The 26,089-nt window shown below is 28.3% G+C and overlaps 2 protein-coding genes across 6 annotated transcripts in view; one reads left to right on the forward strand and one right to left on the reverse strand.

Moving 5' to 3' along the window:
- The window catches only part of LOC136980687 (dynein axonemal heavy chain 2-like), a 647,596-nt gene that overhangs the window by 400,510 nt on the left and 220,997 nt on the right, over positions 1–26,089 (reverse strand). The window lies entirely within an intron of this gene.
- Positions 4,846–26,089, forward strand: part of LOC136980691 (centrosomal protein of 170 kDa-like) — a 65,331-nt gene continuing 44,087 nt past the window's right edge. For 3 of the 5 annotated variants that reach the window (XM_067276867.1, XM_067276870.1, XM_067276871.1), the window contains exons 1-5: positions 4,846–5,022; positions 6,241–6,368; positions 22,887–22,976; positions 24,023–24,101; positions 25,821–25,927. In XM_067276867.1, the coding sequence (XP_067132968.1) occupies positions 6,249–6,368; positions 22,887–22,976; positions 24,023–24,101; positions 25,821–25,927 (396 nt within the window). In that variant the 5' untranslated portion in view covers positions 4,846–5,022; positions 6,241–6,248. The remainder of the gene's footprint in view (positions 5,023–6,240; positions 6,369–22,886; positions 22,977–24,022; positions 24,102–25,820; positions 25,928–26,089) is intronic. The other 2 variants (XM_067276869.1, XM_067276868.1) reach the window with 2 other exon arrangements.

A 26,089-nucleotide genomic window follows, 5' to 3' on the forward strand; every position in this document is an offset into this window, starting at 1 on the left:
TTATATTTTATTTTTGCAATTTACGTTTTAAATTTTGCAATTTGCAATATTTTTAATTTTAAATTATTTAAAAATTACTTATAAGTAAATTATAAAACATTTTGAAAATTTTAATGTAGTTATAAAATTTATTATAAATAAATTTTGAATATAATTCTATTTGCTGATTATATGAAATTATTTAAATATTTATTAGGATTGTTAATTAAATACAATTAATTAAGTTAATCGACTTTGCATTAAGCCTTGCATTACATTGAAAAGCCTTTGCATTACTACAACGTAAATACATCGCATCAATTATGTAATGGATATTAACATACAATTATTTTGATAAAAATGTAAACAAATCAAACACTACATGACAATAACATTACATAAATGAAAATTTTTATTTTCACTTCATCTTGCTAGCAAACTATTTCATTGGGTGTTTTTCAATTGACAGAATGAGAATGTTGGAGGCATGTGTGTTTAGGTAAATACTTAGTCCTATCATGTTTATGTTATAAACTCACTGATCATTATATGCATTAGCCTACATTCCCAACTAGTGTACCAAACAAATTCAAAAGTTGTTTCCTCAAGTCTGTGAGAGGTACTGTACAGTACTGTAGCCTACATCATCGAATGTCATTTCTCTATATTTTGTTTTTCTTTGGAAATATTCTAAAAATAAATAAATGTTTATTAATAAAAATAAACATTTATTTAAAAAATCTATAAACACGTTGAACAAATATAACACAGTAAATAATTGTTTAACTTGTATATACGGAACATTGTACTTGGTTTCAGTTCCATAACTTGACAGGTATTAAAGTTTTATGTATATATAAAACCTCTACCTTGCTTTGTTTATCTCAACAGATTTGAGACAAAGGCGATCTTTGACTTCATAGCAATAGCACAATAATTTCATAACATTACTAACTTATCCTAACATTTGTTTGAATTTAAATTTGTATCTAAAAACATGAAATGATGAGTCATCTGTAATATATGAGTAGTGAGAATGTGATGAGGTAAATTCCACACTATTATAAGCACAAAAACTGTACCAATTACTTTAAAGATTATAGTAACAGATTACAATGTGTTACCAGCAACAGTAAAAAACTGTATGATATACATTTACTTTTTGCTATCTTTTATTGTTTCTTATATCAACATATACAGGCAAGAGATATTGGGGGATGACCCCTTTGCAAGTAGGCAGAAAGGGTGTTGGACAAGACAAGAAGGGTGTAACATTCCCTTAATCCCGTTGTAACTCCAACCCTTGGGAGTAGTTTGGAATGTACGTAATATGACAAGGGGAAGAGGAGGAAAATGATTATTGCGATATCACGTTTCATATTTATCATTATCAGAATCATACGTGATTTTTTAAACGCAATACTGTATATCACATTTAAAACATATTCTTTAAAAACTAAGTTTATGCACATACACAAAGATTAAAATTATTGGAATTTATTGATATTCTCAGAAAAACAAATACTGGACAAAAATCAGAATAAGAATGATTGAAAGAGGATGGTTAAACTGAAAAGGGATTCTTTTAAAAAGGATTGTGAATATTAAAAGAAGAGATAACCAATGACAAGATCTGCCTTGATCAGATGACATTTTTAGCTAAAAATTGCTATAATAAACCAAGTGGTTTATTATAGCAATATTATTATTATTATAAATAACTTGGCTTATCTGAAAATGACATACTTATAAATGGTCTTAGCACAATTTATTTGCTATCAAAAAACAAATTCTTGATGTTAGGATGAAATATTACTCACATAAAATAACTCCATGATTGTAACACAATTTTATTCTAAACAACAGTAATAAATTTGAAGGATATTCTTCTCGTCGTTTGTCTTCGCCAAATTATGTGATAAGATGCTACAAAAGCTAAAAACTGATATTCAAGCATTGTCAGTAAACACAGTTTTCATTAAAAAGTTTTCACAAAAGTGCGATATCGATTACTTATTGAAGATGTCGACTCATGCACATTCATATCATTAAATAGGCCAAAACTTAAAAAATGGACAACAATATCATATGTCAAAGCACAGCTAAGACCAGGAAATTGTTTAGCAACTGACTGGAAACTTGACCTATTCAAAAATTGTCACTCTTGTGAAAACATTAAATAATTTTCTAGATTCATAAATTGTTTTTAAAAATATTAAAATACAAAATTATATGTGCTTTAACTATTTTATTTTAAATAGAGTTTATTACAGGTGCCCGAAAAAACGTTAAACTTCCTTTGCCGGGAAAGTATAATTCCAATACTGCTACCTTCACATTATGCGCGACATCGTTTATGGACAGCCCATAACACGTGTGCCAAGCAATTCACGTTCTCTAATTGAAGCTTCTTTTCCTTTTTCACTGAAAATTTTGATGTTGTGACGTCTTTTTTGGTTTGTTTAAGGCGATATCACACTACTAGCTTTGAACAACCAATCACAGACAATAAAACTTTTCATTTCCGATCAATTTTTTTCTTTTGTGCTGAGATGCTTAATCTTTACATAAACACTTAGATATAATATTTATACACTTAGATATTTTAATAAGTGTATCATACTGAAAGCCGAAACTGTTGGAAAATTAAACTTTTAAGATGAAATAATGTAGTCGAAACAAAAGGGTAAAAATCATTGCAAATATATTCTGTTGGAAGGAAAAAATCGACGCACTTTAAAGCCGGCGTTCAATAGTAATCAAATTCCTCGCGTGAAATGGTAGTGAAAAAATAATTATTGCGTCATAACACAATGTTATATCATTGAAAAATAATTTCATCACAAATGTTACAAATCAATATATTTGCTGATCTTCCGTTTTTCGAGCTGAATCCGCCTTTAGAAGCAATTGTCTGTCCGTGTGCCAGAGAAAGAAATTCTCCTTCTGAGATAACATAATACCTTTAACACATTGACTTCACAAATATGGATTTGTCCAATATTAAAATGTTTAAGGATGCTTGTAAGTCGGTTGTTAGAAATAGTCCACTCTCCGACATTAACATTTTCTTTAAGTTCAACTTTTCCAGACGTACGAGAATTCTCGTACGCATATGAGAAATTCAATGCAAGCTTTAAATTTCTGATTAAAATTATGAAAACTTAAATTTTTTTTAAAAAAAATATCGTATAAGAAATTTTGACTCAAATTGCAGTAGATATATGAGATCTTTGGTACGAGAAAGCCAATTTGAAAGCTCTTGTAAATCCAAGTTACATACCAAAATCAAATTTCTAGGGCCATTCAGGATATACTGTAGGCCAAACTCTTCGTTTGAGAATCAAATTGCGCATATGTTGTATGTAAACGGATTAGCCTACTAATATTTTTGTATATTTCACGTATAGTAAAAAAGGTCTACGATTATGACCACCCTGTATAGCCTATAATCCAGTCCGTAACTAGACAGGTACAACAGGTACACCCGCATTGGGTCCACTTGGAAGGGGGCCCAAAATGAATGTATTTGTTTTATTATTTTCCCAAACCTAATTAATTAAGGGGCCTAAATGCAAATTCTTGCAATGGCTAGTTACGGCACTGATATAATCTATCTCTTTCACTCTGTTTTTAACTATCGTGACAATTTAGATACTTGAGTGCAAAGCGTAGTAAACCTACTTGAAGAACTAAGTTGTGAGCTGATATCAGCTCACAATTAGTTTAGTTCATACTTTCAATTAGAATCACATATTGCATTCAATTAAAAGTCTAATACAGTACATTTGTAGATTGTCATATTTTGTCCCACCACGGCCTGTAAAGGGTGCATCAAGCGCAGCGCCCGAGGGCTTAGCTACCCGATGTATAAGCTCAGAAACCGCGGCAGCGGTGGCACCCTTCTCTTTTTAGTCCTGTTCTATACATATAATATGTAGCGAATAAACGTGTAATGTGGTAACGACTTGTATCTATTTTCTTCCTCAGGCACAAATCAGTAAGATACGCGGGAATGCTACATAGATCATTACTTTTAATTCTTTTAAGCATTCATTTTACCTATAAAGTTTTAATTCAAATATGTCAGATATTTTTAGTTTCAACTCTATTTTGTCTTGTATCTTATCCAGAATATTGTGACGAGTAATTAACTCACTGCAATTCACTAATAAAATCCAAAAAACATATTCTTAATCTGTTTCCAAGCATCGCAGACTTCCTAAGATTTAACAGCAGGGAGAATTTTAAAAAGCCAATGGAAATGCTATCTGCTTCTGTTGATTCCGGAAAAATATTTATCTTGACATGGGATAATATTCATTCCTCGAAGTCCATGTCGATATCTAAAATTCACAAAAAAATTAATCAATCGCACTCCTAATTCGCTTCGTTTCTCACATAAAAATGCTTTAAGTAAAAATTCTAAGAGTCTATTTACTATATTACATTTTTTTTAATATAGAAAAATATTACAAATAAAAAAAATAAGTAGATTAACGTTATATTTAATAAATTGGCCCCACTGAAAAAAGCGTCAATTATAAAAAACTCATTAAATTTTTTAATGGGTTTTTTTATAAACAAGCTAAAAACAATGAAAAATGTGTTAAAACAAGAAATTTCAGCTGATCTTCCCTTTAACAATTTTAAAATATACACATAGAGTATAACAATTCTATAACATGTAATTTAGATCGACATTTTTAATGTCAATAAAAAGTATTAATTTTTGAGCTAAATATACATTACGTTGTGTAATATATTATAATAATTTAACGTACATTATGTAATAACAATTAATCTTTAGTAAAATTCGAAGCTGTTTTTTAAGTTAGAGCTGGTAATGGTCACGTGTGAAGATGCTCGGGTGAATATTTGGGTGCTGGGTGTATATGGGTGTTTTTTGATCTGAGTTAGAGAATATAATGGAGTTTAGGCCGAGGCTACTGCACAGTTGAAAAATGTAAATAATTTCGATGTTTCAAAATAGGTAAAATTATATTAAAAGTATTATAACAGCCATTATCTCCACGTATCTCAGTGAGTATAAATTAACTTTTTTAAAAACAAAAAATAAATAAAATTAACTGTAACTATAGTTAGATGAATGTTTTGTTAAGCCTAAAATGACATAAGTGATGCTTTGATTACTTAATTAAATGTCTTTTCCCTGTTTAAAAAACGTGATTGCTTTTTTTCTCTTAAATTTGTAAATTTCAATGAGAAATTGATTATTTTTCTCCCACTTCAATGAAACGTGATCTCCAACTAACTCCGTTTTATATTAGAGAAATTATCCGAAATTAATCAATATATAAATGATTATTATTATTAGATGATTTAACCCATTTTCTACATGCAGTTGTACTAATGTCATAATAATTAAACAGTATATTAATTGAGTTCAGGTAAAATAAGGTAAAATTTTTTGCAACATATAAAATAAAATATAGATTTATTTCATGTTTTATTAATTGAATTCCTATGAAAAAGTTATAATGTTAATGCTCTAATAGGAAATGTAATTATGTAATGAATATTGTTGAAAATATGACATTCTATCTTTTATTATTACATTTCAGAATTTTTACAATGATCCTATTTTAATAACAGTTATCTTTTAATGAGTTCGGAGATTTTTAATATTTGACGTATTATAAGAACTATGAATTTATTTGTTTTGTGTTGTTCAAAAGTTATGCAAATGATAAAAAGTTTTGCAATAGGAGTTGAATATAATAAACTGTGGTATAATCTTTTATCCCTTGACATATTTCAAATAAATAATAATCTGTTTATCTAAGTAAAAAAACTTGAGACAAATTAGAAAATAACAAATATTTTTGTTTTGCATAATTTGGTTTTTTTTTTAATAAAATCAACTTTGTAAGATTATTTTTATGTAAAGAAAGCATAAATAAAACAATGATGAATATAAATTGTTTACACATTGATAAAAATGGTTTTAAGTGAAGTAGTTTGTTTACATTAGCTTTGTTTCCTTGTTTTAAAGAGAGTATAGTTTTAATTCACATAATTCTTTAGACTTTTACCATTAATATTATTAAAATTGTAAAAAATATGAAACAACATTTATAATTATATCTAAAACATAAAATATTTTTTCCTTTAAAACTTAGAAATAATTTATTGTAAAATACTTGATAATTATTATTTTTAAATCAAAAAGTTATTAAATAATTAAGTTTAGTTGTTATCAGAAATAACAAATTTAATATTATAATTGTAATTTATAAGGAGATAGAATGGATCAATGTGTAACCAAAATGGAAGATTGGCAACTTGTAAGGAAAGATGGAGAAATTTATCATTTACCATTTGGAATGAGCTTTATAGGTCGAGAAGAATGTGATATCACACTGCAGGTATTTAAAAATTTATATTTTTTTTTTTTTTATAATATTGGGGCTAATATTTTATACTTTATAGAAGCCAATATATTTCTAGATAAAAAGTTGATAACTATCATTCTTATCGGGAATTAATATTATTTTTTGGCAAATCATTTTTTTTTTTTTACGTAACATTTTAAGATGTAATAAAAATTGTGTGGTTAAATTCGTTAAATATGAGAATTTTATATTTTGGTTTTAGATTAACTGATGTTGTGAACTGAATTACTGTACATAAAATTATAAAATTTCAATTGTTTCGAATTAGATGTATTCAAGTAATGAAAGAGATTGATAATACAATCATTTAAATCTGGAAATAAAGATCAAAATCAAATACTTATAATTATTTCATTATCTCTCTTAGCATACTCATCTCAGTGTGATCCATTAATCACTCACATTGAGGTTTTCCTAAACAATCACTTATCTGTAGCTGACACTTCAGATAAGTCATTGTTTATTGCTGATATGTATGTTGATTTATTGAGTGCCATCTGTGGTATATTGTTTTATTATTAATCCCACATATAAAATGCCAAATATTCTTATTTCATTTTATCTAGATGCTGTAACATCAAATATTCTGAAATATACGTACATTGTATATTGTTAGGACTGCCCATACGAATTATTCTAACAAATTTTTGATCTTATATAGTAGGACTTGCATTATATATCCTAAGTATTGGACCCAACATGAATCTATCTTATTTCTCTACTAATTTCCATTAATATTACAAAACAATTTAACACGGATTTGTTTTTTTTTTTTTTGTTGTTGTTGTTGTTTTATTTTTAGCTTGTAAGAATTCTTTTTCTACTATCTGATAGTCTTAAAAAAACCTCAAACATTTTCAAATATGACAATTCTTCTTGAAGGAAAAATATATATAGTCAAAAACTATTTTGCCTTAAAATTCAACTTTAATATTTAGAATAAACTTTTATTTTAAATGTTATATACAATATGTATACAGAATCATTATGATGAATAAGGTAAATGAATCATTTGGATAAATGAATGTTAATCCATTATAACCCAGCTTCTATTTTCAATTAAATACAAACAACACCTTAACACTGAGGTAGTTAAAACACTACAAAATGTTTTTCAACTCTTTCAATGAGCCCTCATCAGGTAACTAGTGTTTGAATTTTTTATTTAATTGAATAATATTTAAATACTGTGTCATTGACATTAAGGTTTTAGTTTTTAAATTTTTCTAGTCAAATTGTTTTTCTCCTAATTAGAAGATTTGAAAATAGAAAATTTGTTGATATTTAGAAATACTGAATGAAAGAAGTTTTAAGAGACTGTGACAGTTTAACAAACTGTTTTTATGATTCTGCTAAAAACACATATTTTTATATTAATTGGTTGATGGTCAAAACAATAAAAGGCTGAAGCATTTTGTATTTAACATAAAAGATATTTGGAAAGTAAATTTTGATTATATATACAATCTATGAAGATGGATTGTATTAAGAATTTTTAGCATATTACTGTCTCAGAAGGTATATAATGCCTATATTAGCAGAATTTTTGCATTTATCAGACCTTTGTAATTGTGTCAAATGATGAGCAAGATCAAAATCCCTTCCTGTTGTGAGATAATTTGTGTTTTCTGATTGTATTCCTTAACCATGGAACAACAGTAAATGCAGATGGGAATTGAGACCTTGAAAAATTTATGATGGATTGTTCAAAACAAACAAAAAGTCCTAAATAGCTCTGGGGCCATATTCAGGTCACTGTCTCTGGTCTCTCGTCTCTCACAAGCTGGTCGTTGATTAGCTAATCATTTGGATTGTGTTACTACTACATAACAATGCAGGACTATACGTTGCTCGAACAAGTCTACTGATGAACAATTCTGGTGGGATATATTTCATTACTCACCTCTGTAACTTGATCTCATATCCCCTAATTTCATCCTGTTCTTGCAGTTGAGGACATTTTTAGCACGACAATAATTTGACAATGAATGATAGAAACAAGCAAGGAAGGTGAAAAATGAAAAATTAGTTAATAATTTAGCAATAGACTTCTTCAATGAGGTGTTTAAAAAAACTTGTGCTATGATATGGAAAATTCTTTAATCTTGGAGATGGTTATGTTGAAAATGAAGATAGATTTAAAGGTGTAAATTTTCGACACTAAAGTAAACATCTGAAATGTTTGTCTTTTGTGGTCAATCAACTTCTTACTTTCTAAATGCCCCTCATATTTCTTTTATTGATTATGAATTAGTATTGGGGGAAAAAATATATACATATATACATAAGTAGTATAATATATTGCATAACTGAATTTGTTGTGATTTTATAGCAAATGTTTGCAAGATGATGATGTTTGTCGGAATATTTTATTATTTATATTTGGATGTGATGGGATTTAATTTTATGCATTACTGCAGAAATGAAAGGTTCAAAAATATTTTATTATTTGCTTCCAATATGATTTAATAGCAAAGAAAACATATTTTATTTTAAATTTATAGTTTGCATTGGAGTAATTTTAATAATATATGCAGCTAATTTTTATATTCTGAACAATTATACTGAAAACAAAATAACTTACTTTTAATTAATAATATATTTGCAAATATTTTATGCATTAAAAATAAGTTATGAAAAAAATGGAAATATTAATTATTTAGAGGAAATCATTTTATATTTAAGTTTAAATTTTTATATTTATTTTGATGTAAATGTTTACATACTCATCAAGTACTGTTCTTTACAATTATTATAGTATAGTCCAGGGATGGCAAACCTATGGCACGCATGCCCAAAGTGGCACGTAAGAGAAATCATCTGGCACATAATGTGTCATATGATTTCTGTCTTTTTCAATCATCCTTTCTGTTTCTCACCTGATCATCTGTTTTTTCAATCAGATTTTTTACATTTATTCAAATTAAAGCGTATTCGTTTAATTTCTTTAAATATGATTATTCAAAATCTAAGTCATTGGCATGCATTAACATCTTTAAAGCTAAGTATGCTTACAATATGGCATGCAGACTCAAAAAGGTTTGCCATCCTTGGTATAGTCCATAACAAAATTATAGATACAGTATATTTTTTTCTTATAACTTTCTGAAATTGGGCTGTATTTATATCATTTGACTTAGACAGAGTGGATTTATTGTAGATAAAATACATTATAAAGAATAATTACTTGCAGGTTTGTATGAAAAATAGCTTTCAAATCAGACAATTTAATAAAATTGTGATACAATAAACATACTTTTAGGAACTTAGATATAAAGCCAGTTTTTCATAAAATCAATAATTTATTGTGCCATCTTTTGCTTGGATGAGCTGAAACACACTATTGAAACAAAGAAAGTCTTGTGAATTCTATATTGTCAAGTATGACAGAATTCACAAGACTTTCTAAGATATTCTGCATTAAAGATGCCATTCAGTCAAAATAGTTACTAACAGTTTTCCAGTTATATTATACTGTTATGTCTATATATAATTTTTGGGTAAGGAAATTCTGAGCATTTTCTGTTGAATTTGTCATTCTTATAGGTTGGTCCATTATATCAATTTATTCTTGTTAAAACTATATTGACTTGAGTTTGATATGTAAATAGATTCATTGGCCTGCTGGAATTTTCAGTTTGGATCTCTGATGAGATCAAACATGGGTGTTACATTTTTGCATTATATTTCTCTGTTGTTTATTTATTTTTATAGTTTTATTTGGTATTAATGTTTTTTCATGCATATTAACCTGTAAATTATCTGTATTTAAAAGAATTTGAAATGGGGCAGATTGTATACTGATTTTAAATTGCAATTAAGAACTTGCACCTATGGAACAATGGCTGTTCCCATAGGTGGAGCATATGGTGGGATTGATGAAGCTTTTTTTTCTTTTGTTCTAGTAATTTTTTGCAAAGATTTTCAGAGGTATGTTATATATTAGGTCTAGTATGAAGGTGAAAGAACTATTTAGTATCAGCAATACTGACTAGACTTTGTGGAAAATTGGTGTTAGCCCTAAAGAGGGCTATAGCTAAATTTAACTTTTTAATGTAATGTAAGAAGAGCTGTGTGGTTTCCATGTTGATCTTTCACATACATCTGCTAAAGGGATTTCATACATTTATTAATGGGACTCTTCGATTTCAAAAGTTAGAAGATTATGCTTAAATAAAGCAATTCAAACCACATGGAGAGAGATATACTCAAATCTCACTGGCTGATTGAACTTGAAAACCATTTATTTGAGCAGGACCAAAACTTGCTGAACATCACAAATGAGAAAGTAATTAACTTACATAATTAACTTACAGATACATGTACATTCCATATTAAATACTGGAAAAAGTTCCAATGACTACTGAGGTTCCAAAAACCAAAGAATTAGAAGCACTCATGGACCTAGATAATTGCCCTGGATGGAATCACCCCCAAGTTTCTTTTGGATTTTTTGAAGATGGTCTTTTTGTATGCACTGCCACCTTCTAGATTCAACTTAGAACAGACTATGCCTGACATTGGGAAATTCATAAAAGGGCTACCAGATAGACAGAAAAAGTATTATAGATGGAAGACATATTTCAGAATGAAGAATATTAAAAAAAGCGTGTGCAATGCAAAGATATGGAGAAGCATGATGAAAAGCAGGAGCTGGCTAAAGGAAAATGAAATTTTCATCCTGAGGGTGGACAAGAACAAATTCATTGTTTTAATGAAGAAGGAAACATACAAGAGTATCCTGCAACAATATATCAATGAAACAGTGTGTGAAAGAATAGAAGAGAGTTACCTCAATAGCCTACATGTGCTAACTGAATAGTGGTGAGATATGAATGCCACTTGGACAATTTATAGATAGACAACTAGACACAAGGTTGCTCTTGTGTCTAGTTATCTATCTAGTGCAGAGCAAACAAATGGAACCCAATCATACTAACAAATAGGAAAGACCCTCTAAACATCCAGAAAGCCCAGAGATATATATATATGAGATCACAGGATTGGGAGAGACCTAGTATACATTGGCTTTACCACTAGGTCTATGAAACATAGAATGAGGGATCACCAATACAACAGAGTTAATGGAAAACTTTTCACTGCCCAGGCCACATATGCCTTGGATAATGATATCGAGAGTCTATTACATAAGGTGATGCTGATACGTACAGCTTGGCACAGTGAAGGTATCTGAGATATAGAGGCCCTGGAAATTTTTGAAGCCAATAAGAGGGGATATACATTAATTATAAGGAAGAAAACAAATCTCAAACACATAGTAAGCAATGTATGATCCATCACTATCAATAAGATGCCATCCAATCAATGAACGTACCCACCCAATTATGTAATGATGTATGTTTATGTAGTAAGTTCAAAGTAATTAATTACATCATAGGTCTGTTGGCAACATAGCAATTTAAATTTGAATTCAACCCAAGTCTCCACTACGTGTTCCGAAAACACTTATAGAAAAACTGGAAACAAATATACTAATCACACTAAACCTTACACACTTTTCTAACACTAGTTTAATCAAAACAAATGTTCTCAACTTTGTTCAGAGGTCTGCCTCAAGTTAAAAACATATTAAAATACAAATAAAGAAAAGAACCAAATTCTAATTAACTATTTTTAAATTCGAAAAACAAAACAATTTATGTATTTTAAAAGTTCTACAAACAAATAATTTACATATTTTTAAAAATATTAAAATAAATAAAAAATAAAATAAAATAATTATATGTTATGAGGCAGACCTCTGAATGGGGTCAAAAATGTTTGTTTTGATTAAACTAGTGCTGGAAAAGTGTGTAAGATGTAGTATGATTGGTACATATTCCACTCATAGAATGCAGAAATCTAAAGCAGAGTTCAGGAGCCTGAAAATGTTTGTAAACCCTTGAAATTTGTCACTGGACACTGGTGATGTTTGTTTGCAGGGGTGTGTTATTTAGTAATTTTTTGTGGCATCATCACAGGTTATATGCATTAAAATACAATATTTCTCTCTGGTAGTTCCTTAATTTATTTATCTAGAAAATTGTGGATTTTCCAATTATATAACACAACAATTGCTTTATAAATGCAGAAACAATTGAAGCAATACCTTAGATTGTTTTTTGAATGTGTGATGTCAAAAGAATATTTGATCTCATAAAATTTATTATTGTACTAAACATTTTACTTTCTCTATGGTACATATTTTTCTAATTAATTTTCATATGCTGTAAGCTCCATATTTATACATTTTTTTTTCATTTTTTCAGTTTGAGGTTTTCAATCATTTCACTTATTTATGGAATAATTCCATCTGTAATTTCATTAATTTTGTTAAAGACAATTAAATATTTTTAAGGGTGTACTATAGATTACTCCCTATGGAATTTCAGGACTTTGATTATATATTTGAACTCAGGGGACCGAAACGAGTTCAACGGTACCCTATTTTTGGACCGGAGACGAAAAATAAAAAAGTTATCATACTTTTTCACTTACCATACTTTTTTTAATGCTCTCATGCAGACGGCACCGTAGTTGCTAGTATTGCCATCTTGCGGTAAAGTCTGCAAACCATGACGTCGGACTACGGTCATCTTCCGGAGGGTAAACACGCGATACAAGAGCGGAGAGAGCGACGCGACTTCCGATCATCGCGCGATCGCGAACATGGCGGCCGTTCCCACTGTTCGTGCTCCTGATTGACCTCTCGTATGGGAGCCACCACACGCCGCCATGTGCTAAACTAGTGATCGATTCACGGTAGTTCTTGAACAAAGTAAAAAAAGGGGAAAAACGTCTACTAAAGGCAATTTTAACGGCAAGCACGCGACTCCCGATCGTGATAGCGAGGCCACTTAGCGAGAGAGCGACGCGACTCCCTATCATCGCGCGATCGCCGGGAAAAAGTATGATAACTTTTTTATTTTTCGTCTCCGGTCCAAAAATAGGGTACCGTTGAACTCGTTTTGGTCCCCTGAGTTCAAATATATAATCAAAGTCCTGAAATTCCATAGGGAGTAATCTATAGTACACCCATTTTTAATGTTTTTATCCTTAGTGCACTCTACTGCAATGAATATTGCTGGTTAGACCATGTTATTGAATATTATCTTATAATTTCTGGTGCTATTTTAGCATATTTGTTTATGCAGATGATAAAAATTATGTTTATTATTAGGCATTATGAATATCAGTGTTAGATTTTACTTACAGATTTTAGTTTTTCTTTTATTCTTACATATTAACAATATCATGTAAACAAAAAGGCCCTAAAGGCAAAAATATCAGACCAAAGAAAGTGATTTCTCACAAAGGTAGTCTATCAGATGAAAAGTTATGAATGAAGAACATAATTTTCTATCTTTTTAGAACAATTTGTTTTAAAAAGATAGAAAATTATGGATGGCTTGAAGTAAAAAATAACAACTTAAAAAATCAATGTTTTATTACCAGTTCTTTTTCTGTTTACAGGAGTCTAAATGAAAACATATATACAGTACATGTATTTTATCTATTCAGTTAAGCACTTTTGGACTCATTTGACCATCATTTATACCAAAAAAGTTAATTTTTGTATTTTTCAGAGTTGGTTAATATTGATAACAATTTTTGGATGTTTTGTAAAATGGAGGGAGAATATTTTTTAAAATTCAAAATGGAGTTTGTCCTCCATTTTGAATTTTTAAAAAATATCTTTTTCCATATTCGGCATTTATTGTTGCTCACATTTACATTTTAAATGAATTTATCAGGACATAAGTTAAGAAAAAAGAGAATGGGAATAAAAATGTAATGGCAGAATTCCTGTGTGAAAATGTTTTTATTTTCTAATGAAAGGGCCAAACTTCAGGAAGAATTGTGAGAATGATATCTCTGAGAAATTTCCCTTGGAGAAATTAAAAGGGATGACTCTTCCTTGCTGGTTTACACTATTTTAATTACAACATAACTTGCAAATCAGTTAATCTTGATGATGCTCTATGAAAATGCTAAATTGAAAAATTACATCACTATCAATAAGAGTTCATGATATTTCTGGATCAAGGTGAGGCTTGACTCCCACCTTAGACTCAAATATGATGTCATAGCAATGTTTCTGATAGAAAAAATTTTAAAAGAAACCTGTAGATGTTGCTAAAGTTATAATTCCAAACTAAAATCTATTGTTATTTTTAATATAATATTTGCTTATAGTCATGTAATATTTGAAGCAGCAAATAATTGAATTAATTCATTTTAATAGAAATTTGTTTCTTTTCAGTCCTGCAGCCATTTCAATTTCAATTTCTGCTCCTGAATTATATTCTTCAATTCTCAAACCTTAATTTTCTTTTCTATATTTGCAATTTGCATAGTTGTGTTAGTTTTTGGAGTGTAATAAATATGGATCCAGTGCCAAACATGTCAGCACTCTATCCAAGATATTGCAGTACCCCTCAATTAGGGAAGTAATTGAGTAATAAGAATATCAAATAATAAGTATATACACAAAAATTAATTTAAATAAACGAGCCTAGTTTATTGACAAATATTTTTTTATTTAAAAAAATTAAGCCAGATAATAATATCCAGGCATATTATACACAATGAACTAAACTACAAGTTCGGAGGAAGAAAGTTCACTGTCTTGTTTAAGTCAAATGCAAAAAAAAGCGCCCTTTGTGATTTAATAACTAGTTTAATTGTCCACGTTGCCACCCCAATATCAAAGCTGTTTTCAATGCGTATTAATGACTGAGTAGATAAAACCATTGAATACTGGTTGTTTGTTATGAGTTTGTGCTTGATGAATGGGCTGATCATGTGGAGTTTTTTCCCCCCTCCCATTTCTAACATCTAAGTAAGGGCAAGTTTTCTATAGAAAGTCTTCTTATTAGGCAATTTGCTTTGGCAGATTGCCTTATCGATTAATCCTACATTTATTTTTCAGATATCATGTATTATGTGAACATTCTTTCTGTTAAATCAACAGCAAATAATACTACTTTACTACTATTAATCAAAACAAATCAAATTTAGTTTTTGACCTGAAAAAGTATTTTAAAAAACTTAAATATTTAGGCAATTTCAAATTTTCATCAAATAAATTCATATTTATGGAAGTATGAAAGAATGGAGGACAATATAAATTTAAATAATAATATTTAACTAACTGTATTTTAGAAAAAAATATAACATATATACGAACTAGACTGTTTTATATATAAATGGTGACAGTAATTAGATTCTAATTACTCATTAACTTAATTTTACATTTTTTTTCTTTGCAAAGAAAATTTCATCAAATTATATTTTATTTTTTAATTAGAATTTATCATAAATAAAATTAGTTAATATAAGAGTAGATGTGTATTATATCAATGGTGCAGTTTTTTTTATATTGCTTTAAAAATCAATTCTTTAAATATTTCTTTAAAAAAATTGATGAGACTTCATAGATTAAATCCAAAGAAGTTAACCGATGTTTTTTTTTTTTTTTTTTTTTTTTTTTTGTGGCCGGACTGCATTTCATCAGAGACAAAAACTTCTGAGTGTTATCCAGACAAAAAAACATTGGTTAACTTCTTTGGATTTAACCTATGAAGTCTCATCAATTTTTTTTGAAGAAATATTTAAAGAATTGATATTTTTAAAGCAAAATTATTAAATTTTATATGTTAGTATTAATTATATAATTTATTTTATAACTAATTATATATATGTATATTATTGATTGAACATAATTAGAATTAAGTGTTGATTTTTTTTTTAATTTTATATTAGGAATTGATGTTAATAATAACTGAAGTTGTGCATTTAATATCTGTTTTGATAACTAGTTCAGACTGGTTATGTTTCTGGGAAAGTAGACTTTTACCTTGTATAGAATCATGACCTCAGAGTTGATAAGTAGGAGATAGTGAGTCATAACAGGTAGATTGGATAATTAGTATGATTTCAGATATTGTTAGAATTGACTTCATATATAAATTTGCAGACATTGCTTATATAAGTAAGTTAGTAGTAATTATTCTATAGATATATCTTTTATTATAATGTAAAATTAATGATTATTGTAGTTATATTTATATGTAATATGTAGACCTATATTACTTTATAATTTTATAATGAAAAAATAAAAAACAAAATTATAATAAGTATATTCATGAATGTGTGTTTTATTCTATATGTATAATATTTTTAATCATTGTTATCTTTTTATAATATAATATTAGAATATAAAATGTAGAATTTTATTTTATAATAAAGGTTAAACTTTAACTGAGAGTTTAACCTTTATTATAAAATAAATGTTAATAGAATAGCATTTAACAGAAATTGAATTTATTATTTGTACTGTAATTTATTATTAAGTATTGCTTTGTTTTGCTTTTGTCAAAGATTTGTGCTTAATTTTGATTAATTATAATTTTTGTTACTATGTAAAATGAGAAATTTGTTGTTATTTAAAAATAAGTGTTGTATATTGAATTTGTTTTTTATTAAAAGTTATCTTGTGTTTTAATAATTTTAATCATAAGAATATTAAAAGATTATTATTTATATTAAATTTAATTTAATAATAATAATAAATATAATAGTAATAAAAAATAAATATAAATAATAATAATATTATATATATTTATTTATTTATTGTATATTACAAATACAAATGGAAATGTCACATGACAATTGATTAATAAATGCCCCCCTGATAAATAACATCCATAACAAAGGATTGAAATAATATATATAAGAGTTGATATATAGATATGTATAGATATACATCAGTTCTTAATTTTTATTAAATTAACACATCACTCAATAAGTCTCCAATCTAATTAAGAAAAACAATTTTCTTTTTTTTTTTTTTTTTTTTAGAAATTTGACTTTATTCATCGACATACTCTCCTTTATGAGTGATACATTCATTCCAACACTCCTTTTAACTTTTCGATGCCTTTTTTTGTAGAATGCTGGGGACCAGATCTGGAGAGTACGGTGGGTGAGGAAGCAATTTGAAACATAATTCATTCAATTTAACCATCGTTTTCAACGACTTGTGACACGGGGCATTATCTTGGTGGAACAGCACTTTTTTCTTTTGCGAGGGCTCATTTTCTTGATTTCTACACTCAATCAATTCAATAGTGCCATTCGCCATTGATAATTTTACCTTTCTCAAGATAGTCGACGAACAAAATACCATGCATGTCCCAAAATATGGATGCCATAACCTTGCCAGCTGACTTTTGAGTTTTTGGTCACTTTGGATGACTTTCACTGGCTGCTGTCCATTCAGCTGACGATCTTTTTGATTCAGGTGTGTAGTAATGGATCCATGTTTCATCCATTGTCACATACTGATGCAAGAAATTCTTTTTATCTCACTTGAACAGCTCCAAACAGCACTCTGAATCATCAACGTGTTGTTTTTGGTCCAGTGTGAGCAAACGCGGCATCCACTTCGAAAGCAACTTACGCATGCTCAAATTTTCATGTAAAATTGTAAACACACTACCTTCTGATATCTTTAAGGTGTCAGCTATCTTATGCAACTTCACTTTACAGTCTTTCAAAACTATTTTGTGGACTTTTTTTATGTTTTCTAGAACAACTGCCGATTTGGGTGACTGGAGCATTCACCATCATCGGTGTTTGTACAACCACGTTTAAATTCAGCATACCAATCAATAATAGTTGATTTCCCTGGTGCAGAGTCTCCACAACGCTCATCAAGCCACTGTTTGGCTTCAACAGTATTTTTCCCCATCAAAAAGCAATGTTTAATCAACACACAAAATTCTTTTTTATCTATTGTTTTGAAAATTAAAAACTGGGGTCACTAAAACCACTGTAACCTGTAAACTAATTGTCAGAATGTCATGAAATTTTGACACATTGTTTGAAGGTTGGTACTATCCAGAAATCATATGGGTCTGTCAACAGTGTTGCCATATATGTGTCAGGCCGTAGACTTATTGAGTGATGTGTTATATAAATTATTTATTAAATATAACTAGCAATTAAAATAAAAATTACAAATTATATTGATAAACAGTTTATAAACATCATTTTTGAAGTAATTTATTTTTTAATAAACTAATACAAAATTATTCTAAAAACAGAAAATGGACTTATTTTGCAGAAGTCATTAAAATGCATTTTTGGAAACTTTTTAATTTTGTCTTTAGAAATAAAATTTTTAAAACTTTATATATTTCTTTCATTTGTTCAGTAGAATATTTGAATATTTGGAATTAATTTGTTCTGTTATTTATATATTTAGTGTAGTTTATATATTTTGCAAATGCATTTTTTTTTATTTGTGAATATGTCTGGAATTGTACATAATATGAAAGATTGAAGATCTAAATTCTGCTCTAGCTCAATTTTTCCTTTCAAATGTTTCTAAATATTGTTTGAAGTGGTTTACTTTATAGCAAAGATTATTCTTTGCAATGTTTTAAATTTTTCTTGATTTTGTATTTTTATGAAACAATAATTTTACAAAAATTTAAATAGATGTTCTTCAATAACAGAATCAGTTTCTATGGCATCTTTTCTTCAAAACTAACAGAAATAATTGTCACTTGCTGTTGAGTAAATAGTGAACAAGAGCTTATTCAATGTCTATCCTAGGGAAAAATGCTTTTGTCACAGTGATGAGCATTAATGTGCCGAGGTGTATTCTAGGGGAAGTTACATCCAGAGTGGTTTCCCATTGCCTTCTCTGGGACACGACATTATGCGAGGGGAAATACCTTCCGGGAGGTCTTGTAAAGGAAACTAGCCCCTATACAGGTGTTACAAACGTGGAGAAAACCCAGAAAACTCCACATGGCCAGCCCATCTGAGCACGGCGCAAACCTGTGACTGAACTCCCAGTGTTTAGCAACAGAACCGCTTGGCCACTGGTGGGCCTGAGGAAATTATTAAGATTTTAAATATTTGCATTTCAAATCTAGCAAACATTTCTATTTTCACAAAAGTTTTTAATTAAATAGAAGACATTTTGTTATCTAATTGCATAAACTGAAATTGTAAAAATGCTTTTTCATAAATATTTCCTTTTTTTTTCTTTTCATTCCCATAGTTTGAAAAGATTTTTAATCTCTAAATTTACTAATAATCTGCTTCTATTAAATCAGACTGTTATGTTACAGCGGTATGCAAAGTTGCTTCTTTTCATTTTAATCCTAAAATTTTTATTAAAAACCAATAAAAAACAACACCTTAAAAACTTCCAGCAATAAATTAATTTAATAATAACATTTTTGACTATCTTAAATAGTCTAAAACATTTATTTTTTATTGGTTTATTGTTCCAGTAAGTTGTTTGTTTGTTGCATTTAAGATTTTTATTGCTATTGCGTTTCAGAATCAAAAAATAAATTAACTAAAAATTAAAGGTCGAACATAAAGCTAAGCATAACTGTTCGTGATTGATGAAAATATTCCTGAATCTATTCTGTTAATATATATGTTTGAATATTGCTTAAATATTCAAACATTATATATTGTTATTTTTGATGTCAGATTTGTAGTATTACACTGATTATATAAAATAAATGTCAAATTCAATTAATTTGGAGAAAATTGAGAAATTTTGAAAAGAATCCAAAAACTTAAATAAAAATACATTTTGGTTCTAAAATATATAAACCTAAGTGTTCTCCTGGCTTTAATTTCAAAAATAAAGTTAATTTCAATTTAGATTTCGCTTCTTTTCAGTTTCAGTTTTGCACTATAATTCAAATTGTGTATTTACATAGTTTTGATTTTTTTTTTAAGGAAATCTTTGATAAATTGTTTTTTCTTTAGTCTAAATCAGTGATGGGCAAACTACGGCCCGCGGGTCAGATGCAGCCCCCTGAAATGTTCTATCCGGTCCGCACGACATTATTCCTAATCTGACGAATAAAAAAGAATACAGGCTATAAGAAAAATAAATATTTTCCTCTTTTCTCCTCTCTTTCATTTTATATCAGTGACGACATACAAATTTATTGACTTATCCTAGATATTGGAATGTTATGTTGAGAGTGAGAGGCACTGGCTGCTAGCAACTTTGTAGCGAAGAGTAAAACTGGCAACGTGGCTAGATATCGAAACACGTTTCTTGATTCAGACCTGTGTTAGTGTTGTAGTTTGCTAGTTTTTCTCTGCATATGGTAAAATATTTTAGCCCTAAGACGTTATCCAAGAAACGTAAAGTTGATTCTGAGTATCGTGTTTTCAAAGATGAATGGACTTGGAAGTACTTTTTCACAGTTTTTAGGGATAAACCACTATGTCTCATTTGCAACGAAACTGTAGCAGTCTACAAAGAATATAACATTTCACGACACTTCAACTCTAAGCACAACAATGTCAAGATTAGAGCCATGACCGAAGAAGAAAGGAAACAAAAAGCAGAAGATTTACACAAAATCAGGTCAGCAAAGTATTTTTAAGAAAGGAAATAGTTCTCAGCAAGCAGCTACACATGCAAGTTATGTTGTAGCATACAATATTGCTAAAAGTAACAAAGCTCTCTCTGATGGAGAGTTTGTTAAACACTGCATGCTCAAAGTTTGCGATATTTTATGTCCTGACAAAAGAAAAGATTTTGAAACAATAAGCTTTTCTCGGAAAACAGTGACTTCTAGAATCGAAGCAATAGATAAAAACATATTATCACAGTTGGAATCAAAGATTGGCCAATTTAAATTCTGCTCAATTACTATGGATGAAAGCTCTGATATAAATGATATTGCACAGTTGCTAATATTTATAAGAGGTGTTGACGAAAACTTCTGTATTACAGAGGAACTAGCATGCATGAGGTCGTTGAAGGGAACTACAACAGGGTCAGATATTTTTCATGAATTTATGGAAGGAATTTTAACTTTGAAAGTGCCTATAAATTGCATATACTATATATGCAATTTATAGGTACTTTGTAAACTATATACTGTATTATATAGTAACAGATGGAACGAGAAATATGACGGAAAAAATCTGGATTTGTTGGGATCTTTAATGAAAAATATCCAGATAACAATGTTATATTTCTACATTGCATCATACATCAAGACGCCCTGTGTAAATCTGCTTTGGATATGAAACCTGTGCTTGACGTTATTGTGAAGCTGGTTAATGCTATTCGATCTCGTGGGCTTGCTCACAGACAATTTCGGGAGTTTCTAGAATCCATGCAATCTGAGTACTCTGATATATTGTACTACTCGAAAGTAAGATGGCTTAGTGCAGGACGCGTCTTCAAGCGAGTTTGACAGCTGAAAGACGAAATAGTGACATTCTTCCTTGAGAAACAGGAGTCTGTAGAGTATAAAATGCTGGAAGATACTGCAAGGCTTTTGTAAAATCCAAAAGCCATGCAGTATTTTTGTGGATCTTCTCTGCCACATGAACAAGTTGAATGTCAAGATGCAAGGCAAAAATCAATTTATCGATGATACCTGGGGCCATATCAAAAGTTTTAAACTACAACTTGTTCTATTCGCGAATCAGCTTGCTAAGAATGACTTGTCTCACTTCCCGAGGTTGAATTCAATAGCCCCGGTGATGAAGGAAAAGCTTAAGAGTTACGAAGATAGTCTGAGAAGGCTCCATGGTGAATTTGAACAAAGATTTGAAGACTTCAGTGCCATTGAAAAAGACTTTGAAATTTTCGGTATGCCTTTTAATGTGAACTGTGAAACAGTGAAACCAGACTTGCAACTTGAATTGATTGAATTACAATGTAACACTCAACTCAAACAGTTGTTTCTTGATGTTCCAAAATTAGAGTTCTACAAGTCCTTCTCAAAATCCACTTTCCTAAATCTGATATCTCATGCCCAGAAAGTCACTGCTATGTTTGCTTCATCATATATATGTGAACAGGTGTTTTCTACAATGAAACTTCGAAAGAGTTGCCTTAGAAACAGACTGACAGATGAGCATTTAACTTCTCTTCTAAGAATAAGTGCATCCCAGTTTGAACCAAATTATGAAAAACTTTTAGAAATGCAGTCACAGTTTCATTCATCACATTCTCCTTCGTAATATTTCAGTCATTAATGGGGCTTAGTATCACAAAAAATACAAGAATTTTGTAAAATTGTATCATTGTTTTTTTTTTTACAAATTTTCAGTTGAATTGTAATATATAATGTGAAAGTGTCAAATGATTACAATCTTGAAAATATCACAGGCTAATTTTAGAAAACTATTTTAAAATTTTGTTTAATATAAGATTGGTTGGTTACTTAAGACATTTTAGTTAAGCCATTTTTATAAATTGTAAAGAAATCAATTTCAGAGTTTTATGCTAAAGATAGTGGTATTTTATTCAATTATAATTTCAAAATTATTTGAAATATTGGTAACATAATTATTTTATTTATATAATTATTTCTTTTACTTTATATCTCGTATGCTATATTTGTTGTATAGATTCTTTAATATAATATGCTCTTATTTTTAATTTCTGTATTTATTAATATATATAATTTTTTACAGTCCCACAGTGTAGATAAAAGGCATGCTGTAATATTTTATGATTCATCAGATAAAGAAGTTAGAATTAAAGATCTGAATAGTCTTACTGGTGTAAGTATTTTATTCATTTTGTATTTATCTAGATTTATTATTGTAATTATTGCTAAAAAATTTTATACATATGTATGAGATGGATAAATCTTCCTGAATAAGTTAAATCTATCTGTTGATTTAAAAAATGGAATTAGTTTTAATTTCAATTAAATTAGTTTCTAAATTAGTAAATTAATGGAATTAATTTCAAAATTTTAATTGTATGCACAGAATTTTTAATAATACACTTAAGAGTGTTGTATTTATTACATTTTTATAAAAAAAAAATTTAAATATATTTTTTTAAAATTATAAATTGACAATGGAGGATTATTAGCTGTTTATTATAATCTATTGATTATTGCAACAATCATAGCCTTTATTATGCTCTTAGTAAAGTTTTCTTTCTTTAAACTAATAGCTTTTAAGTCTTAACTCTTATGTATTTGTATTATATTAAAACTTATTTACTACTTTATCATTTCTATAAAAACTTTTTAGAAGTGATAATGTTAGTATAATATAAATTGTCAAGAATAATTGAAATTTTATTTATTATTGATGTAATAATCTGATGCTACCTGCTTAGTAATCTTTAAATTTATTACTTCAATGATAGCAAGTTTACCACTAAATCAGTTTGTGATTTAAAATTTCCTTAGTTATGACTTTAGTAATGAATGAGAAATTATGAATAATAAAGAACTTCTAAAAAATGATGATATTGAATTAGAGTATTTATTACATGATTTTAGTAATGAAATTTTTAACCAGTTTTAATAGTTTTAGGAGTACATTTCATCCTATCAATCAATGTTAGTTTTATTTAGTTTTCTACTTGTAAAGAAAATATGGACAAAAATTTTTAGTATAACTGATATAGTTCAAAACCCTTTCTGTTGACGATAAAAAATCTGTTGATATTTTTTAAGTGTTTAGATAACAAAAATTACTGTATTTAGGGACAAGACAGACAGATCTCAATTAATTTTTTAATATTATAATATGACTAAGATTTATACTGTGGAAAGCTTTCTTTATTGATTATATGTTATTGTTTTCAGACTCATGTCAACAGTGTTCGTATTCCTGAACAATCATATGTAAAGTTAAAACATCTGGATTGCATAAGATTTGGATATGATATCCTTTCTAATATTTAAAATTTTGCTTTGTTTTAGGTGAATGTGCATGTGTGTGTGTTTAACATATATTATTAATAAAATTCAAGTATTGCAGATACTTATAACAATAAACCAACAAATGCCTAAATAATCAGGCTATTATATGGCTATAATTAAATAATAAATACAAATGAATTTGGTATAGAGGTAAGCATTAGGTGCCATCTCTTATCTAAATTAATAATTATAGCCCAATTACAGTCAAACCTGTTTTTTATGCAGTGGACAGGGACCGCATTAAAAAAAAACGCATTAAAAAAATCTCACGAAACTTCACGAATGGCTGTAAATAATAGTTTTCGCAACACAATTAAAAAATATTTTTTTTTATGCGGTCAATAGGAACCGCATAAAAAAGTCTCACATAGAAAATAACTCAAAACCATACGAAATAGAATTTATTGGCAACAGATGTCAGCACTTGACTGCATCGTCTGGTCTATCGTCTGTTTTACATATTTTTGTCCAGGTGGTGTTTTGTTGACTTAAAAAGTAAATTATTTCATTTTTTGCATATTCATGCAATAATATTACTATAATAAGTGCATTTATGCTATAATAAGTTTATTTAGCTATAATAAGTCAACGTAAGACATGACGAATCGCACGAGACTAGTCGCCAACTATACCGCACAAATAAAAATCACACATAAAAAGACCACATAAAAACAGGTTTGACTGTATTTAGGTGTTGGTTGGTTTATTAATATATCATCAGGCTTTGAGTTGTATTATATTTACTTATAACAATACATTTGTTTTTCAGTTTGCATACTTTTATTTAAAATTTTTATGATGAATTGATTATATAACAAAAAAATATTTGCATTTATAATTATAATTATCTAGTTATTATCTAAAATTATAACATGTAATATAGAAAATTTCTGCAAAATACAAATTAATATGTAACAGTAACAATGTAACAATGAGGTTTCACTGTATATAGCCTAATATACACAGTCAAATTTGAACAAAAATCACTATAACAATAATATATATATTATAAATATTATACAAACATGTTTATTATAATGTTTAATGTATATATAATATATACATTAAACATTGTTATAGTGATTTTTTTTTGTACGTTGTGTATCTAAAAGATGATTTGGTTTTACTTTATACTGTATGTGTGACTGAATTTTATTACTCTAAGAATGGTTGTATAGTATAAATTTTTTTGTTATTATATAATAAAAACTTAATGAGATTTTTCATAATATTAATATAATGTATTTTTCTAAATATATTCACTAAATGAACATACAGTAGTGTCATTTATCCGAAATCAATTGAGGACTGGGGTTGTTCAGATAACCGATTATGTAGGAAAAAATATATTAACCTATCCCATGTTGAAATTTTTCTCCGTTGTGTGTCACTTTGCATTGAATTTTCATCGATTTTTTGTTGATTTTAAGCCTAACAAAAATTTTTATAATAATAATCGTGGCTATTGTATCATTAATCAAAAATTATTGTTTGTACAAAATAAATATATTGAAAAATATAAAAACAAAAAAATTATACTTTAGAAGTTAATCTAGTATCAAAAACGTTCGATTCAGCACGACTCAGTCCGACTGGAAAGCTTTCAGTTGATCAGCTTTCGGATAAATGATGCTCTACTGTATTTAAATTGAAAATTTCTGTAAATCTTTAACATTAGTACGTCCAGATTTATTTTATATTCAAAAAATTGACACAAAACAATCAACTGTATCACCTAAAAAAGAAATTTTAGAACCAAGTACAGTTTGTCACAATAGTAATACTACGGTAAGAATATTTTCATCAAATTTTTATTATTTAAATAGTACGCTTTTATAAGATTAAAAACAATTATAAATAATAAATTGTTTTATATATATAAAGCTTACACACACATTTTGAATCTTAATTTAGTGTTATTTTATTTTTATATTGATATTTACATTTTGA

This window comes from Centruroides vittatus, unplaced genomic scaffold (genome assembly GCF_030686945.1).
Source record: "Centruroides vittatus isolate TY-2023 unplaced genomic scaffold, ASM3068694v2 contig_717, whole genome shotgun sequence".
NCBI classification, from domain to species: domain Eukaryota; kingdom Metazoa; phylum Arthropoda; class Arachnida; order Scorpiones; family Buthidae; genus Centruroides; species Centruroides vittatus.